This window comes from Sinohyriopsis cumingii, chromosome 17, assembly GCF_028554795.1.
Source record: "Sinohyriopsis cumingii isolate HCF-2022 chromosome 17, ASM2855479v2, whole genome shotgun sequence".
Lineage (NCBI taxonomy): Eukaryota > Metazoa > Mollusca > Bivalvia > Unionida > Unionidae > Sinohyriopsis > Sinohyriopsis cumingii.
In genome coordinates, this window is record NC_142977.1 from 91,400,723 (window position 1) to 91,422,352 (window position 21,630).

At 32.5% G+C, this 21,630-nt stretch overlaps 1 protein-coding gene across 1 annotated transcript in view; it reads left to right on the forward strand.

The window, feature by feature from the left end:
• Positions 1 to 13,889, forward strand: part of LOC149779413 (uncharacterized) — a 142,304-nt gene extending 128,415 nt beyond the window's left edge. The window contains exons 18-19 of the mRNA XM_089940073.1: positions 10,497 to 10,670; positions 13,394 to 13,889. Of these exons, the coding sequence (XP_089796199.1) occupies positions 10,497 to 10,670; positions 13,394 to 13,397 (178 nt within the window). The 3' untranslated portion in view covers positions 13,398 to 13,889. The remainder of the gene's footprint in view (positions 1 to 10,496; positions 10,671 to 13,393) is intronic.
• Positions 13,890 to 21,630: the final 7,741 nt, after the last annotated feature.

A 21,630-nucleotide genomic window follows, 5' to 3' on the forward strand; every position in this document is an offset into this window, starting at 1 on the left:
AGTTTTATCAACTTAATTTGAAACGTTCTTTAATTTGTGCCCATCATTTCCAATGGAATTTATGAAATAAGCTGAATGATGTCAATTTGGCAAACCATGATGAGCAAAATATTTGGGTTTTATTTGTTGTTTTTATAAAAAGAAATTTAAACAAGTTTTATAAATTTCATTTGAAAAGAGCACAAATATAATTGTATGCATCATTATTGTGTCCTTTCTATGTTATGTTGTCATTTGTGATGTCATGACGTGTTATTACATATGCTGCATGCTGTCGTTTTCATGGTGTACCAATTTCTTGGATTTCATGGTAGATCTGAACCAGAAATTAAAAATCCCCCAAACATTAAGAGAAATACACGATGTGGACCACAACCCCATTCTGTTACAGATGCTTTCCTAGCTACCGCAAAAGCACAATTGTTGATAATTCAGTTTTATTACTGTCATAGAATATAGTCTTTTACTGGTGTTTATTTATTTTAAACATTTTTGAAAAATAATAATTCATAATATTTTTAAAGTAGGTTTAACAATTTAAGTCATATCACTACAATGTCTGCAGTGTAGCAGTTTATAGTCATGTCTAGCACTGGGGCATCATGCTGCAAACATGTAGCATCATGTCCCACCCAGTCACATTATCTGACACCAGGTTGACCAGTCCTTACACTGACCTCTTAATGCTGAGAGCCAAGTAAGGTAGATAACAATATCATTTATATAAGTCTTTGGTATGACTCAGCCCAGGTTCAAATCTGTCACCTCCCACATCATAGGTAGACACTCTAACCACTTAGGACACAAACAATTCATTTTCCTCAAATCTTATGCTTCTATGCAGTATCTGGTAGCTTCCAGTTTCTCTCACTGCCTTAGATCAGTAAGGATAGAGAGAAAAATAAAGGCACATGTAAACTGTAACTACTACCTTAAAGTTTGTTGAGAATTAGAATAATGAAATAATGTACCATTAGGAAAATGAGATCAAATGCTTATTTACATCGTTTCTTCATTCAAGTGAAACTGCTGTTACAAATACTTATATGAAAAGATTAAACTTACATTATTCTGTGTGATTTAAAATTTAATGTAGTTGTAATCAGTTTCACTGAATAACGTAGTTACTGCAAACATTTATATTTCTAATTATTGTCACAGAACTTCCCCATTAAATCTAAAATCTTCCTGAAAGGACCCCTAATTTTATCCCAGCAATGTTAATAAGAAGCATCAAGACTAAAATACCATCACTCTTGGATGAAATACTAAATAAATACTACATATACATACACTAATTACGGTCCAGTACTAAAGGTTACTTGGTACTTTTTTGGACAAAGCCTCTAAATAAACATGTCAGTGAAGTTTACTGGTTCACACACTTTTGTTACATAAATAATCCTGAACTTGCAGAATGACACAGGTCTAGCTTTATTAAAGCGATATATAAATAGGTCTGATCTCTCACATATTTCCTCAGGGAGGGATCTAACTTGAATTTGACCACTTTTCACATCATGATCATCAAAACATGATGCAGATTTATGGAGAATAGTTTAAGATCTATATAGAGATGCACTTCATTAACCAATTAACTTGGTCAGGTGTTGCATGCATTGCCTCAGTTTAATGTTGAGCACACAGATGAAAATATGGTGTGAAGGATTGACGTTGACAGTGTTTGTGTGCATAATTGCATTAGTATTGTTGGAGCCATTCAGATGCCCAACATTTTAGTTTATGACATATTTTTGTTCTTTTGTAAAAAAAAGAAGTTTGGTATTTTCAATATTTCTGTAGGTTAACCCTTGAAATTAAAAACCTATAAAGAAGAAAACTTTTAGAAATTCATGAATTTAAGTACCCCAAAATATCTTTTTTTAAAACAAAAGCATGAAAAAATTGACACTAAAAAATAACTGAAACCATAGAATGGGTTTATCAACATAAATAACACAGTAGTCATGTGAAAACTTTCATGCACTAAAACATTCTTTGATAAAATTGCAGTTGTTGAATGAATTAGAAATAGTGCTGTCTACCTGTTAGCATTTGCTTTGGTGTGTAACTTGGTGCTTATAAATTTCTGTATCCAGTAATGGCTATAAATAATTTTGCATTCATTATAGCTAACTTTCAACCTCATGTAAACCATATTGCATGGTAAGGTAATGAAAGTTAACATTCATCTGATGTCCCTTATTCCTTTCTGTTTGCATAATGGTGCTGTATATAGTTTAGCAGTCATTGACTTTTGGGAGTCCAGCAGGAATAAGAAAGGTCCAAAAGTCTTTCTTTCCTTTTTCTTGCTCTACAGGTCAAAGACAGAAAAACAGTTTTGTGATGGGCTTGGGTCGGTTGTCCAGTAGAATTTGTTACAGCTACCCCTCCAAAAATATTTTGAGAAAAGTAATGAAACTTTGCATACAATTTCATATTGAGGTGTTGTTGGTCCTAAATGAAAATGGTGCTCCTCACACAGTTATTATGACTGCTATGGCAGCCATCTTGAAATCTTGTTATTTCTCCAGAACAGCTGGTTTTCAAGGTTCATTATGTTACCTTTCTATGACACTTTCTTTTCTGCTAACTTTAAAGTAATTTGGGATTAAAGAGTGAAACTTTTTACATTTGTACATCACCATTAGGTGTGTTGTAGATTGAGGGTCCTGTCTTTACAGCTCAAAGTTTTTACATTTGTACATCATCATTAGGTGTGTTGTAGATTGAGGGTCCTATCTTTACAGCTCAAAGTTTTTGTATTTGTACATCATCATTAGGTGTGTTGTAGATTGAGGGTCCTATCTTTACAGCTCAAAGTTTTTACTTGTACATCATCATTATGTGTGTTGTAGATTGAGGGTCCTGTCTTTACAGCTCAAAGTTTTTATATTTGTACATCATCATTATGTGTGTTGTAGATTGAGGGTCCTATCTTCACAGCTCAAAGTTTTTACATTTGTACATCATCATTAGGTGTGTTGTAGATTGAGGGTCCTGTCTTTACAGCTCAAAGTTTTTACATTTGTACATCATCATTAGGTGTGTTGTAGATTGAGGGTCCTATCTTCACAGCTCAAAGTTTTTGTATTTGTACATCATCATTAGGTGTGTTGTAGATTGAGGGTCCTGTCTTTACAGCTCAAAGTTTTTGTATTTGTACATCATCATTAGGTGTGTTGTAGATTGAGGGTCCTATCTTCACAGCTCAAAGTTTTGATCACACTTTCCCTCTGCTAATTTGAAAGCCATAAGGAATTAAAATGTGGACCTTGTTATATTTGTACAATCTTAATTAGGCATGGTGTGTACCACACTGGGGATCCTGTCTTCATGATCACGGTCATGGGTCAATGTTTTAAGTTTCTATTACAATTTCCATTCCACTCAATAACTGTAAAATCCATTTGAGATTAAAGGATACAATGTTTTATACTGGTACATCATCACTTAGTGTGTTGTGTACCACTTTAGGTGACCTATCTTCGTGGCCATTGACACAGCCCAGTATTTTGTGTTTCATTTTACACTTTCCCTTTTCTTTAATGTAAAGCTTGTTATGGTTAGGGGATAAAACTACATCATTTCATGAAGGTGTGTCATATACCTCATTGGGGTCATATATTCAAATTCAAAGTCACATCTGAAAATTGTTCCCTTTCCTATCACACTTTCCCTTCATGCTCTATAAATTTCAAGCCATTTAAAATTAAGTGATGAAACTTGGTATATTTGTATATCATGTGTGTCATATGCCACATTGGAAGTTTTATCTTGAAGATGAAGGTCACAGATCACCATCATATGCTTTCCATCACACTTTCCTTCCCACTAGGTAGCTTTGGAACCATTTGAGATGAAGTAATTTAACTTGGTATACATTTATGCCATCATTTGAAGGTGTGGTATTTGCCACATTGGGGATTATATCTTATCCAGGGTCCATGTCATGGTTTTATACATTCTATTTGCAGTTCCCTTTTTACCCTAGGGGTCCTGAGTGGTAGAGTTGTCTAAAGAACTCTTTTTATAGATCATTGACTTCTCACCTCTTGTCTGCATATGTTCAAGTCTCAGCTGTGTCAGTGTGAGTGTATGAGAAAGCTTTGCAGTATCTTCCCATGGTCAGTGGTTCTTCCTCCACTAAAGTATATTGGTATGGCCTTTCAGATGCTGAAAAATAGTGTTAAACTCACACAATCAACCTTTCCACTCTAATTTCTAGAACTTTTGGACTTTCCTTTCCACTTTGTAATTTTAAATCCATTGTAGATGAAACTTGGTACAACCATATATCATCAGTGAAAGGTGCATCACATATATTACCACACTGAGGTTCTTATCTTTCAAGATCACATGTCATTAGTGTAGGTGTTATTCACATTAGCCCTACGGCTTTCAGATTTAACAGCTATTTAAAATAAATGGATGAAGCTTTAATTCCTTGCATATTGATGGACACTGGAAGATGTCTTACACTGAAGATTTGAGGTCATATCAAGGCCAAAGTCACAACTTAATATTTTACAATTCTCTTTTTATGTTGTATATCATAATAGTTGTTTGAGGTACAGAGGTGAAGCATGGTAAAGTTCAGTTTTCAGTTCGATGGCATCTTGTGTGGAGTAGTTAATGATTTATCTTTATGGGCATGGTCACAAATTTTTTAAAAACCCAACTTTTTCTGCACTTTTCCGCACTTTCAGATGGGGCAATAAAACCTGGTTACTTTTGGTGTTTGCCAAAAAAAATTTCAGTTCTGTTGTAAAATTCATAGTATGATTTCCTGATCGTTAACTTTTAATACTTCACCGTGGGGACAAAAATTCTCTGAATTTGCTTGAGATTCGTTATGATGCCTCAGTTAGTTGTGAATATGCAGATCTATCTGCTTAAGCTAAAAGTCAACACTTCTTACAAGTAAGACTGGTATATTGTTTGTAATCTCACTGCTACCTCCAAATGCTGGGAGATATTATATGTGGCTTGAACCCAGGACCTTCTGTCTCTACAAGGTTCTCTGTCACTTAAGCTACCAATTACAATGTGCCTGACCAAGTGTTATGGCACCAGTTTTGTAGATCATATATCTTTTGAATACCCTGCATCATACCAGTTCCTATATATATATTATTAATTATGAATGAAAACTAATCATGTGCAGGTATATTGTGAAAATTTCTGAGATGGGATCAATGATATCAGGATCAAGGTCAAAGGCCATCACAGATTTTTGTGTTACACTAGTCTTAGGGAACATATCAACTTGAACATATAATACAATATTTTGTCACTAAACTTTGTATATTGGCATTTCTCAGTATATGAGATGATTTCAGCACTCAGCATAATTATAAAAGAAAGAGATATCTTATGAATCCAGTTGAGTGTCTGTTGTTTAATGAGATGCAGATTATAATTTTTTTTATGCAGTATATGTTCTGAAAAATTCAGAATTTCTCAGCTAAGAAAAGGAGATAGAAACTATTGAATGACTAGGTTTATGAATGTACAAATGTGCTTACACAATATTGTGCTGAGAAAGAAAGAAAGAAGGGACACAGCAGGCAAAAATGCTTCCACTATTTACATTCCAAATGCAGCTTCATGTTAATTTTTTATTCAAAAAGCATCATGAAAAAGGCACATATAGTTATCCTTGTCATAAGTGCTCTTGAACTTAAGCACCCAGTTGTGAAAGTGAAGACCTAGATCTGCCATTACATAATTTACTGGCAGATCATTGTCTTTGCTATTTAATGTTTGATTGATTTTATGGAGACAGCATCAGACCTTGAATTGTTTGCAAAGTGCTATAGCAGATCAAGATTTGTACTGTTTGCATTGGAGTGCATTTAATATATGAGGAATGCCTGTATGACTTATTCATATCTTCTCTTTCTTGTTGTCAACCTTTGCATCCTTTAGGAATGCTAGCAGCGGTAGGTCTTCCTTTTTTCATCTTGTGTATTTGATGTTGTTTCATGAATTAATATTTATGCACTGCAATGTCATATAATTATGTTGGAATGGAGGCCAGCTCAAGAAATATGCATGTAACATCCTCAACAATTGCAGGATGAGGATGTTGACTTTTAATAATTGTAGATATTTTAACTGTTTTGTATACAATAAACTTGATGCAGAAGAATGCCAATTGTCCAGGTTATTTGCTGGTATGGACTTACACTATGTAGCTTGAAAATTTTAAGTCCCCAGTTGGTCAAAATTGATTATCTGAACAAATAATTTTCCAAACAAAATCATTGTCTTGATGAGACTGGATAGTGAGCAGTTTACTGTATACATTAAAGTCTTGTGGTGTTTGTCAAATAGTCAAGGATTGATTATTCAAATTCCATGAAAGATAAGGGATAACATGGAGAACAGACTACGAGTCCCAAGAAAATAAAAGTGGTCCATATGATTGAAAAGTCTGGATAACTATGTGTGGATAACAAATGCATGACAGAATTAAAGATTTTAATCTTTCTTACTTGCATCTCTGGAAACCCAACATTTTTCTGCTTGTTAAAAATGTTAATTTCTCTGTGCTGTGATTTAGTAAAAAATCATTTAAAATGAGACTTTTTAACTCATTTGCTTTGAGAGAATCTTTAGTTTTCATCTGAGATGGTAGTAGAGGAAACTTACCCAATATTTCTCCCAAGTAAATTCAATAAAGTCTAAATGGCAATGATTTTCATGTTAAAAGTTGGTTACATGCCTTAGGAAGTTGTATATGATTTTTTTGGTGTGTTATGAAATGCATCAAGGGGTGAAAATTGGACTTTTTAGTTGATATCTCAGATACCAGATGTGAAACTTATCCCAACTTTTACAAAGTTTGATCTGTGTTCTGTTTAAACCAAATTGATGATTTAGACCATGTTAGCAGTATAGATAAGACAGAACCTTGTACTGGCATTGCATTTTACTCAGAAATATAAGATCTCAGAAATATTTGCTTGTTTTATTTATGCTTAGTAATTTTTTGAGGTACTTCATGTATTCAAAGCAAATGTGGTAAGGGCTTTTCATTAACTTGACCTAGTTTAGTTTGCTTTTACTATTTCTAAAAATTTTTAACATAGTTATAGACCCTGTTTTTGACTTAAAATATCTCATTTAGTTGCATCAGGGGCCATCCAGGTTTTTTATATAGATAAATAGAGGATGTTATGCAAGCCCTAATTTCAGATAAAATATAGGAAGCAGAATACGTTGAATGAATTCTGTTTCTGCTAGACTTTCCAAACAGAAGATTGAAATTATTTTGTGACTGTCAAAATTGTATTTGAAATGAGCATGATGAAATTTTCTGTTTATAACATGACAAATCATTTACCATATATACTCGCTCATAAACTGAGTCCAACTTTAAAATTGCACAGGTCCAGATCTGCCATCAAATAGATCTGGGTGTGTGCAAATCTGTTAGAAATAATCAATGGAATAAACAATATAGAACCTAATCTTCCAGCACACAACAACATCTAACAACAGCAGATTGGAATATGTGTTGTTTGCAGTTTGATTTGGCTTTTAAGTTAGTGTTAGGTAATTTTTTCAGTAAAACATTATTGTAATATAATAAAGAAATAAAGAGATTTGAACTTCATTTACACTCTTTTGACACATTATACTTTTGTCTATATGACATTTGTGATGTCACATAGTGTAATTACAAATGTGTAGTATACCAAAATATGAAATGGATTTATTAGTGTGATATTGTAGTAGTCATTTGATAATAAAATGTATTTCATGATAACATTCTGAATGTTAAGTCATGTACAGTAGAGCCTGGATAACTAAACTCTGATGGTCCATATACTGAGTTCATCCAAATCAACACAGTGTCCCCTGTACATTTCTAATAAACACATTATTACACAGATAGTCTTGGATACACAGTCACCATTAAATAATCTACCGTCTCCAAGGAGATATGTGAGTGATGTCCCTTTATAATAGGTCATAGGTCATTCAGGATAAATTTGCATGATGCTTTATGGGCCAATTCTTCAAGTGTGTCAGAATATATAAATGTACAAAATATTCAAGAATTGGGTCTCATTTCACACCTTTACAAGCCATATCTAAAATTCTGGTTTTTCATCACTTTTTGGCCAAAATTACTTTTCAGTGTAGTTACATTTTTATCCCAAAAGACCTCAGACCTTTTGATTGTTTCATTGGTAGATGAAACTTGATCATTATGGCAGCTGAAATGTTGATTCAGGTGTACTGATTCATTGTATCTTCTGATGAATTTGAATAATCTTTGGTCTGATGTCCTTGTAAGTTTTAAGACATTGCATTTACAAGGCATACTGTTACCACTGTTACCTAAGGCCTTGTATGTTTATATGACAGATTGCATATACAAGGGATACTGTTACCAAAGGCATTGTTTGTTTATATGACAGATTGCATATACAAAGCATGCAGTTATCTCAGGCCATTTCCCAACGGTAAAATGACATGTGCCTTGAATAGATAATTTCTCACTGAACATCAAAAACAAAGGCAATGATTGTTTTATTATACTGAAGAAAAGTGAAATTAAAGGTATCAAGAATGAGCGAGTCTAGTCATTTTATTTAGACTGATGAAACTCCTTTCAGAACTACTGCTGGCAGAGTAATCCTATTTGAAACATTACAGTTAGTTTGTATATCTTGGAAAACGTAGATTAGAATATGATGGTGATATGAGGATAATATAACACGACATTAATGGCACATCAGCTGAGTATACAAACGTTTTGGTCAGGAAATGTAACATACATTGAATCTGATGTGTTTTGAAGTTCAACCATTATATTCTATAGCTGAGGTAAAAAAAAAAGTAATACATTCTGTGTCAACTGACATATGACTAGAAAAATTTGCAGTTAAAAATGGAAGTTTTATATCTCTCATTTACATAATTCTTTGGTCTTTTCAGCTGCTTTGCTTTTTTCAGCCATGATCCTGTTTTGTTTCCATGCTAAGTTTGTGACCTGTTGTTCCTATTGTGAACAAACTTTATGTATGCATTGAGCAACTTGTGTGGTCTTACAGCATTCTTGGTAAAGGTGTGATTTAGACTAGGGTATAAAAGTGAATTTTAAATTTACTGTTTCAGTGAAAATGCTTTTAAGATTTTGGATGGATTCAATTAATTTTGTGATTATATTAAAATTATCTTAGTTTTTTTGTATCATATTTTTAAGTCGGTTTAAGGTTCTTGTTTGTTTAAAAGAAAAGTGCACATGATTAGTAAGTTGTAAACAGTGACTTGAACTACCGTAATTTAGTTTATTACATGTACAAAGAAACAAGTTTCAGTGCATACATTTTTTTTATGAGAATGGATTATGATGATGTGTGTTACTAACTATAGTGTAGAGCAAGATCTGGTATCTGATAATGCACCACCAAGTCAGGGTAGATTACTCTATTTGCTTGAAGTCGATGTTAGAAGGGCAGAGTAAAGTCCAGTCAGAATACCTTTGAGGCTTTTCAACCAGAAATTCATCTCAGAAATAATCTAATTTAGTGTATCAGCAGAAAAAGAAAGTTGCCACATTAGCTGAGAAATTAGTCAAATGCTGTAGTAATCAAGGTAAAAGAATAGTGAATTAGAGTATTTTGATTATGTAAATATTTACAAAGTTAAACAGTTTTCTGATAAACTCTTTTAAAAAGGAAAACTAATGAAAGGTTTGGCCAAGAGAAATTTCAATTCTTGAGTTGCAATGCTGAATTCTTTGGGTGTATGTGATATCTGTTGTCTTCTGTAATATTTCTGAGATGTTTTTCCATTTATTGATGGAAAGTCCCAAGTGTGTTATGATAGAGTCAGTCCAGATTTGCTGCTGCATAATACAGAATAAGATTTGGGTGTAAACTGTTCTTAGAATTGTGAAATTGTACTGTAGTTAACCATATCTATTCCAGCATAATTTTTACATTTAATATTGTATGCACATGTACATTGACACCGTGTTAATCCAGAAACTTTTCATCCCACTCTTTTGTTCAGGTCATTGAAACTCTTGATCAAAAAGCCAGTTCAGAATATGGTGGATGCAGTTCTTTATCCAAAATTTCTACGTTGATTCTGCAACATTTGCATTTATGAACTCTGGATTAACAAGGCCAGGGTCTATTCTAGAACTTAAAACTATTGGGGAATGTTTCCCCACCATCTGAAAAAGACGAAGCATTTTTCTAATTGCAGGAGGAACTTAAAGAAGAAATAAATGCAGCAATTGCAAAAATGATATGTGATTTATGTACATTTGGTTCATTTTTCAGCATGATATTAAATAAGTGAGGACACCATAATGGCATGTCCTAGTATAGACCCTGCAAGGCTTTATTGTAAACTAGCACAGCATGAATATTTAATATATTTTGAAAAATATCTCTAATACACAGATTTATTATGCACTGCATTGTGTATGCACCCTGTTTACACCTTGCATGCTTGTCTGTCAACAGCTCTACTTCCTTATCCAATCCGCCGAAGGTCAAAAAAGCAGCCAAAACATCAGTTGCAGCAGCAGGAACACAGCATGCTGCACTTCAGTCCAGTAGTATTACTTCTCTAAACACCCTTGTTCTTTCTCCTCAGCCAGTTGCTGTGGTCACTACTAAAGCTGCTAACAGCAGCAGGTGAGTTTAGGGTCATGAATGTTTCTAAGTCAAAGGTCAAAACTTTAGGATCTAATACCATATTTAAAAAAACACATGAAACTTCTTGTAAACCAGTTTCTATAGTTAAGGAGCTACATTAAGCAGCAGGTAAATTAAGAGTCAGTGTCAGTTGTAATAGTCAGAAACAGTATTGTAATAGTCAGAAACAGTATTGTAAAAGTCAGAAACAGTATTGTAATAGTCAGAAACAGTATTGTAATAGTCAGAAACAGTAGGGCATGATACAGTCATCACTTAGGTCCTTCATCTGTCCCACAAACAGTTTATGCCAGCAGCAAGTGCTTTAAAGGATCAAGGGTGGTTTTAAAATGTGAAGGTTAAGTTGACAAAAGTCAGTGTCTTGTGTTGGAGACTTGGTAAGAACATAACTATTGAAAAGGGTCAATGTCACATTTTATGATCTTAGTTAAATTAGATGGGATTATATTTTGTGAAGTATCTAGACACTGGTTTTTAAATGATTCCTTTCAGCAGAGTATATTACAAGGTTTCTGTTAACTTTCTTATTCTGAATCACCATAATCTACAGTTACCATTTGTTTGGCATGTCTTGCACTTGGTGTAAAGAAGAATACTAGCCAATTTGGGTTCAAAAATTCAAAGATCAGGAGCACAGTGACTAATAGAAGAACTATGGTTTCTATACAGTAGCATGAGTTCTACATCACAACAGGACCAAACTTTGTGGATAACTTGAATTAGAATGAGGAATAATCCTATTGATTTGGGGTTAAAAGGTCATAGATCAAGACCATTGTAACTGAAAAGAAAGGTTTATGCACAGTAACATTAATTCTACATCACATATGTAGACCAAAGTTTGTGCATGGCTTGCATTAGGGGTAAGGAAGAACACTGTAGATTTTGGGATTCAGAGGTGAAGGCCAGTTTGATTCTAAGAAGAAAAATGGTTTAAGTATAAAAATATCAATTCTTGACCATTATCCTTTACTAAAGTTTGTGGGTAACTTACCCTTTAGTTAAGAGAAGCCTAGTGATTTGGGGGTCAAAATGTCAGAAGTCAAGGTCACTTTGACCAGAAGAAGAAAAATAGTTCATGCATAATAAATTTAATTCTAGATCAAGTACATAAATCATGGGTTTGCACTTTATGGTATGGAAGAATGTTATTGATTTTGGGTCAAAAGATCAAGGGTTTTGGTAAGTTTGGCATAAAGAAAAATAGGTTTATAGAATAATATTTCAATTATAGAGTAATAAAGAAACCTGTAGAAACTAGGGCTGGCATATGCAACCTGCAGGCTACATCCTGCCTGTGACCTGATTTTATCTGGCACATGCAGTACATATCAATGGAATGGCTCATTACATGCAGTACATATCAATGGAATGGCTCATTACATGCAGTACATGTCAATGGAATGGCTCATTACATGCAGTACATATCAATGGAATGGCTTATTACATGCAGTACATATCAATGGAATGGCTCATTACATGCAGTACATGTCAATGGAATGGCTCATCACATAAAATTAGGTCTCAAATAAAAGTTATCTCAATTTTTGAGGATTTTTGCACCAGACAAGAAAAGAGATGCCACCAATACAGCTCATTTGGCTATTTGTGTCCACGGAGTCGATACTAGATTCATTTGTATGGCAGAAATTGTTGCTATTCAGCCATTAATACAGTGGATGTACATGTACTAGAAAAATTTAAATCCTTCTGTCCATAGTTTCAGCCAATATACCTATGAAAAGATAATTCTTGCAATACAAACAGTTTCTACTTTTTGACTGAGACCTATTTTCAACTTTGCCGTAACTCTTATACAACAGTCATGGTGAAGCACAATTTTTAAAAAAAATATAATAATTTGTTTTAATCATATGACATTAAAATATGCACAAAGAAACCAAAAAAGTTTAGGGTGACTTTTTGATCATATTTAATTTTGAATTTTCTGAACTCATTTCTTCCGCTTTGCCCCGAATTTGTTGTATTCTGGCTGAATGTTTCTGTTACAAAGATAAGAAGGAAAGCAAAATTCCATGCAAACATGCCTGAATTGAAGAATTTGCAAGTTACTTTTGTGATTGAGCATATTTCTCATTGTAAAGCACTGATTACATTGTCAGAATCTATTAGTAACTTACAGAATGACATAGCATGAAACTTTGTAGTTGTTAAATCAGAAACCTTTCTAGACCCAGTGAAAAAGGACGTATCTTTAAGAAAATATGGCTCTCTTTCCATGTTGAGAAACTTAAAATTTAAAAAATATTTAAGACTTATGAAACTAGGATGATACATATAAAAATGAATAAATCTACTGGACATGGATTTATTGCTGCATTCAACATGAGAAGTGGTACGCTTTACTACCAGAGTAGGTCCTGTCACATTCAGCTTGGGACGTTGTGCACCAAATTACCAGAGTAGGTCCTGTCACATTCAGCTTGGGACGTTGTGCACCAAATTACCAGAGTAGGTCTTTCCATATTTAGTGTTTATATTTTTGCATTTTGATTCCTTGAAACTTTTGCAATAGTGAAATGTTGTAATTGCATTTATTTTTGGGAGTTCTATTGACTGCTATGAAAATTAAGTAACAGGAACCTTTTTTCTTACCCATCATTGACCATATTAGTGGTTTAAATCATGAACTATGTAAGCAGTCAAAAAAGCATTTTGTGCAATTCTTGTATTTATTACAGGTGACTGGCGGTCCGTCTACCCCCCCTACAGGAACTGTTCAGTGGAAACATGCCTGTCTTTACCTCCAGTCGATACCAACGACAGCATGCAGCCATGCAAAATGATGTGCCAAAGACTTTAGCCAAGAAGGTCAAAAAGAAGTCAAAACTTAAAATGGATCCATTCTTTAGTTCCTGACATAGGATGGATTCTTAGACCAAATTAATTCCTGTTCTGTATCTAAATGAAACATTCTTCAGCTCACAGTATAGAATAGCTCAGTGTAGGATACTGGACAGTTCCAGACATTGTGTTGCTTTGTGATTGGATAAGAACATAAGTTATTATCTCTCTGATATAGAACAGCCCATCTTACTTAAAGAAGTTAATAAACCTGTGAAAGAAAATCTTACTGATAAGAGAAAATAGTTACACAGCTTGGAGGAAATGGATTACATTAGCTCAAAGATTTATACAGTTTTAGAAGGATAATTATGACCTTTGCTTGGAACTAATCTTCAACTATTTATATGAAACCGTTTTTTTCAGCTTCTGTTCACATAGGTATAAATAAATATAGGTATGTGGCCTACATAGGTATAAATATAGGTATGTGGCCTACAGGAAATGAAATGAGATCTTATGATTGTGTAAACAGTTTTAAAAAATTGGCAATATTTCTAATATTTAAAAATAAAACAATGTATTTTCCAATTTCAGTTAAGAAAAGAGACATTTATATGTTTTATGGCTCTGATGTTTTTCTGATGGGTCAGAGAGGTAAATTATAAGCTATTTTGTATACTGTGAGCTGGTTCCTTGATATGGATTTTTTTCTTGGCTTTGGCTCTGCAGAATTCCTAACTATGCATAAAAATATATATCTTGCCATGTCATTTGACCACAAGAAAGTTGAATAATTGTAATAAACATTTGAAATTATAAATAATATGTGCATACATTTGTACTTCAGATTTAAATTAGCAAATTCAGCTAATGCTGGAAAAAAATTAACTTGGCTACTTACCCTGCATAGCAAATGGCTTTGAACTTTTGCTTACCCTGCATCAGTTTTACTTGTCCAACACTGTACACAATAGGGAATCTGCTTAAAATGCAACTCATCCAATCAGATGAATATTTTTAAAATGTCAGTTGCCCTTCCTCAGCTTGCATTGATAAACAGAATTTTCCAGCCCTGCTAACAAATAATTTTCTTTATTTTAATAGAAATCTGAGAAAGAACTAAACGTTTTTGATGTATATGATTTTACATAAATAATGTATGCTTGATGTTTGGAGACTTGGACATTGGTATTTACCTAAATTGGAATGTCATCAGCTTTGCCATTTGCTAGAAATGACCTTGCCCATTGCTTTGAGACTGTTGTTATTCATTTCATTGACATCACAATGACTTAATATTTCATCATGTGATGTGATGTGATTTGGATTTTTAATGTAGCTCTAACAATTTTTCAGTCATATCGCTTAGATGTCTGCAATGTGGCAGTTTATAGTGATATCTAGTACTGGGTCATCATGCCGCAGACATGTAGCATGATGTCCCACCCAGTCACATTATCCTGTCACCAGGCCAACCAGTCCTAACACTAACCTCTTAATGCTGAATGTCAAACAAGGCAGCTGTTAGTACCAATTTTTTATAAGTCTTTGGTATGACTCGGCCAGGGATCGAACCCATGACCTCCTACATCTGAGGCAGATGCTCTAACCACTATACCTCCAGAGCAGTTTATGGCTGTTGAAACTGAATGATTTCTTCAATGTTTTAATTGAACAGTTAATGGACTAACATTACAAATTTAAATAGCAGGAATTTTAGTAATGGTTCAACACCTATCATTTTGTAAGGAGACATCTTATCATTATCAAAGAAGGTATACATCTGAGAAAAAAGTAATCTTATTGAAGTTTGTCGTAACAACAAATTCCATTTAAACTTTGAAGTCTCATGTATGCAGTATATAAGATTTGTTTTTAATTCCAACATTAACTTATTTGATCTACATCTAAAGTCTTTCACTCTTTGTTTCTTGCTAATTAATTTTCTTGTGGTAAGTTCTATGCATAGTTTAGGAATTATTTTGTTGTGGTTATAATTAATAGTCATCACCATTATCATTTCATCTGTCTGTGATCATGTAGCTATTCATCACTTTTGCACAGATATTTAATTTATTTGTAGATCTTTTGTTATGTGAGAATTTAGTCAAAACTCACCTAATTTATGGACAATTTTTGCAGACACTTGCTAAATCTAGTACTGTTTTCATGTATAGATTTTGTACACATGACATTTTATGTGGAGTTGAGATATCAAACGGACATAAGATCACATTTTCAGTAAATGTAACATTTTATTAGTGTATTATTTAAATGTTCTAGAATTAATTAATCTTAAAGGTGAACTATCATGGTCCCCAAATAGTTTCTAATAATGACATTAAAGTCATTTTGTATCATATTATAACCATCACTTGCTCTTTGAATAACATGTTATTTGCTTGAAGGGGAATTTAAAATTACCCTGAATGAGCAATTTCATGTAAAAATTAAATATTAAACTTGTTTATGTCCCTTTGCTGTGACATCACTGGAGTCCTATCAGATTCAGGTGACTTGGTGTTGCTAAAATGTTGAATCTAGCAATTTAGATAATAATTTGTATCTCTTATTTATAGACATTAAAACATTCAGATAGATCAGTAATCTATTTCACTCATTGGTCAACATTTTAGTATAATATTGATGGCTGTGTTAAAGTACAAAATAAGATTGACTTTTCAGCTGAACTGTGTACAGGATTTGACTGAATTGACTTGTAGTAGCCAAAGATTTTATATAGTGGATTGCAACTTTTATCGAGTGGAATACCAGGAATATATTTTCATTATCTTGTCAAATGACATCAATAACATTATGACCAACAAATTTGAGTTATATTTTGACTCTTTCATTTGGCTAGTGGGTTAAGTATGGCGACCATGCCTGCACACAAATCAAGTCCTAATTCCACCACATACATATATTTTTAAAAAGAAAAATATTGTATGTGCTGTTTTACCTTTTATGAGAAAGGAGAAGCATAAGTATATTAGTTTTGATATTTTCTGTGTGAATATACACAAAACACAGCTGAACATAAATGGTAAACCACTGATATTATCATGTGGGACAGAGTAAGAAATGTGCTACTTCAGTCCATGATACATATTGCTAGCAATATGTTTGAGCATAAAAGAAAAAGAAAATTTGCATACTCTGGATGAATAATGGATGAATTTCATGAAGTTCATGAAATTATGCATATATAATCCTTTGAGAAAAGCCTAAATTGACCATTTGTTTGAAATGAAATACTTCTAAACTCAAATGTAAACAGTATATTAATGACAATTAATGCATATGGATTTACTAGTTGAATGATGATATTGCAATGGAGGGCTTCATACCACTGTTGGCCTTTTTTATCCAAATTTAGAAAGCAAATTTTTTCACAAACACCTAACCAGCTTTTCCATTGGGCTAGCATTAATTACCAGGTGTTCAATAGACATGTCTTAATTACCAGGTGTTCATTAGACATGTCTTAATTATCTTAGTGTTCATTAGACATGCCTTAACTACCCGGTGTTTAAAGCCATATTGTTTGACAAGCATTCCCTTTTTTTGAAAGTTTAATTTGTAATATAGTGTTGTCCAGAACCCAACTTAAGTTCAGGAATCTTCCAACCATTATAAGGATTAACCAGGCTGTCATCAGAGTATCAGATTAAAGAAGATTTGGAATCCTTGATAGTGATGGGGGTAGACACCCAGTATTAAGGTTGGGTATGTTAAAAAGAGTATCATGAACTTTGCACACAAAGGAAATATAATTATGAAAACACTTGTTTTAAAGTCAAATATTGAGTCATTTCCAATTGCTATTTGAAATGTGACTTTTGGTACAAATGTTTTTTTCAATGGATGAAATTTTAAGATGTAAAATTTACTGTGGACAGGTTGATTTTTGTCTTACTTACATAAAAATGGTGAGTCATTAGTATGGACAGTGGCATCAACCATCAAGTTTCTTGTTAGATTTTTGCATGTCTTATACAGAGAGGATACATTATTGCACTGATACAAATGTGGAGTTGCTTCAAAGATGCACAAATGCAGGATTTCCATCTATTTCTTAACCTTGTGGCAAATGAAGCAACTAGTCATGCTGACAAAATCACACATTGTTCAAATTTGGCACATTTCTCTTTAACCAGTGTGCATTACAACTCACATATTCTGTACTTTTGCATGCATGTCACTGAGAGACTTGTACCTAACATCAAGGACAACCAAATCTCACCTGAAATGTGATTTATAATATGTAAGGTTTATTAATAAAGAATTGGTATAAGCAGGAATCCACTAAACCAGCTATCTGATTTGATAAGGCATACAAAGCTCAGTTTGTCATACAATCAAGGTTGAACATACAGCCTACAAGTAGAAAAATGTTGAAGAATCAGAAGAAAATTTAGAGAAAGTTAAGAAATTCCAGCTCCATACAATGATGGTGGTGGTTCACTGACAAATCAAGCAGCCGGAACTGGGGAAGAAGGTAGCATTTCTGAAACTGCAGTGCCATTGAAAACAAGTTAAATATTATCATTTGTTTCAAGCAGAGTGGACAAAGAAATGCCATTATTATTTAAACAGTATAAAGGAATGACATTTGATGTATCTAATAATCAAAACAAGAATAATGCATTCAGGACAAATCATTTAACTAGTACTGTTGAAAAATAATAATTTACATAATGTCATGTTTGTAAATAAGCAAGTGATGTATCACAATATCAGAATATTGATGAACTTAATTAAACTTTTTCTATCCTAAGTCATGAAACCATTTTTGTAGTTTTGCCCTCTTTTCAAGTTTCATTGTGGGAGTTATTCTTTTTTTGAAAATTCCTATAAGTAGCTCTGCTGATGAGACACTCAGTTTCAGAGAATAAATATTTTTTATAAATACATTTTTGTCATGAACAGAAAATGATCTAAGCACTAAAACAGGTTGGTTGTGCATTCCAGTGATAACTGTGATAAATGTATTGTTAATAATGTTGGTGCTACTTTGAGTTATGATTTATATGTTTTTGTGGACAGTTTTTCTATTATGCCATTGGATTTATTTGGAAGTTGAGAAGTTGTAAGATATTTGACATTCTTTGGAAATATTTCTGTAGATTTAAAAAAATCTAGCACTTTTCTCTGAATAATTTCCTATATTTGCTTCTAAATTCTCTAAAAATTGTGACATCATATTGTATAATTTGACAAGCTTTGAGTTCAATGCAGTATTAAGATGTAATTTATATTCCATTGTTGAATATTTTGTAGCAAAGTGAGTAAATCTTAATCTTTTGTCATTTGCATTTTATTTTGCTGACAGTTGGAGTGGAATTTACAGATTGGGTTTTCAACTGTACATCCCTGTAAAATCAAAGATTTTAAGAAATAAAGTAAATTGTAATTTTCTTGTTTTAAACTGTTTCAAATCAAGTTATTTTTGCCTTGAATTTTTTTCTCTCTTAAATAAGCATGGAGTTAATGATATTATGATATCAATGGTTATGTGTTCAATTACAGTAGCACAGTTTGCTTGGTAACACCATTTTTAGGATATAAATTCTGCAGCATTGCTTGTGTGTTATGCTTGTCATTAGATGGATTAACACACTATAATTAAGAAAAACAATATTTTTCAGTTACTTTTCATACTTGCTTAATTGGGTTGCTACACTAGGCATGTCATACAGAATAGAATGGAGTAATTTTAACCCAGAATGTGTCAAAACTAGATTCGCTCTGCATTACAATGGAGTTCAAAATCAGTGTCCATGTTTCACAACTTTTGCTTGTTTACAGGTCAGAAGTTTCAAACTTTTGTGAAAAGTTGTCATAAATTTCCTTAAAATAGATCATTCAAGAATAGGTAATTTCATTACAAACTTGTTTGAAATTTTAAAATTGCAATACTATTTTTTTACCATGTTTTCATAGTTTATGGGGGAAAACTGCATGACTGTGTCATGAATAATGCAACAGATTGTAGTCGCAATGGTTTTTTTTTTTTTTTTACTGTCCGAAACATTGAATATTATCAAGAAGACCTGGATTAAAAATATTATACACTGTGTAAAGTCTGTTAGATTCATAATAACTTCTTGCTGCAAATATTATACACTGTGTAAAGTCTGTTAAAGTCATAATAACTTCTTGCTGCAAATATTATACACTGTGTAAAGTCTGTTAAATTCATAATAACTTCTTGCTGCAAATATTATACACTGTGTAAAGTCTGTTAAATTCATAATAACTTCTTGCTGCAAATATTATACACTGTGTAAAGTCTGTTAAATTCATAATAACTTCTTGCTGAAAATATTATACACTGTGTAAAGTCTGTTAAATTCATAATAACTTCTTGCTGCAAATATGATAAATGTATAAGATGTAATAAAATTAAATGGTTATAACAAATTAAATTTTTCATTAAGCATCTAGCAAACAATACATTTAAACCTAACCTCTTACCAATACACATTCAGTTTTCAAGTTTGATTTTACTGCATTTCAGCTTTTTTTTTAAATGTAAGGTTCAAACCACCTTGACATTAAGAAGTTTGGCATGCATTGTAGAATTGCACAAAAGGAAATAAAACAATTTTTCACAAAAGTTGATAAAAGTGAATTATTTTATTTTTAAATTGTTACATTCATTTTGTAGAGTTTAATTGTAATATTTGATGTAGAAAACTGTCACTTTGTGCACTCACATCACCAATCTATAGCACTTCATTATTTCAAACCAAGCCCCTTGAATCAAGGTTTAAAGTGTACAAATTGTGGTGTAATTCATTGACTTGATGTATTGCTCCCCAGAAATCATCTTAACTGAATCCATATTTGTACAGTTCAATATCAGCATTCATACATTTTTAAACTATTTTTTTTATTAAGTCAAGATTGAGGCCATTAATATTTGAATTATGGTCTTATGAGAAAGAAATAGTCTGATAAATCTGTCAGCAGATTTCATAAATATAATGTAAAGATGAAAAATATTTAAGCTTCTGTTTATCATGTAGAATTAAGAATTTTACATTACTCTATGAAACTTAATTGTAAGACTTTACATTACTCTGAAACTTAATTGTAAGACTGCATTACTATGTGAAATTTAATTGTCAGACTGTGCATTACTCTATGAAACTTAATTGTCAGACTGTGCATTACTCTATGAAACTTAATTGTAAGAATGCATTACTCTATGAAACTTAATTGTAAGACTTTGCATTACTCTGAAATTTAATTGTAAGACTTTGCATTACTCTATAGAACTTGATTGTCAGACTTCGCATTCCTCTATGAAACTTAATTGGCAAGCACCTGCTACACTACAGTGTAGCAAATTATTTCTGTGGTGTGATATCTTGATGCTAATGAAGGTGAATTTAATGTGATACAAACTTGATTGTTTCTTGACTTTTTAGGTTTCAGTAATATTTAGCACAATACATTTTTTTTGTGTGAAACAAAATCATTATTTCTGATATGCATTCTTTGATTTTTGTAAATTAAATTCTATAAAACACTTATTTTTTGCTAATAAAGGCAGTCATGTTATTTTTGTATTTGAACTTTGCAAAAACAAACAAACAAAAAATATATTGAAGTGTAGTGTAAAGTCTTTTGAAACGTAAGCAAACACTGGAGCTTCTCTCCAGAATAGGATATTAGAACAAGAAAATTCTGGGGCTATTTGTGTTAGAGGTCCTTGTCAAATTCTAGGTTCAAGAGATTCATGGGGAATAATATGTCATGGATGACAAAAAAGTATATAATGTTAAGGTATCTTGATTCAGGGCATCATTTCAAAGTTTTCCACTATACATTGCCTAGGGGTAGGCGGATATACACAAGGGTTACATGTACATAATGGTAATGTCAAATATATAAGTATTATGACAGCTAAAGTTGTATTTTTTTCATAGCTGTAATTATTTAAAACTTATACATTTTATAAATGCTAGGATTTATGTTTATGGTTGTATGCTGTTTGCTGTGAATTTGGTTTATTAGTAAATTTTGACGATGTGAATGGAATTGTGTTTTTGCAAATGTGAATTTTTTTTTTAAATTTCATTATGACTATGTTACTGTTGATCCAAAAGTGCATAGGGTC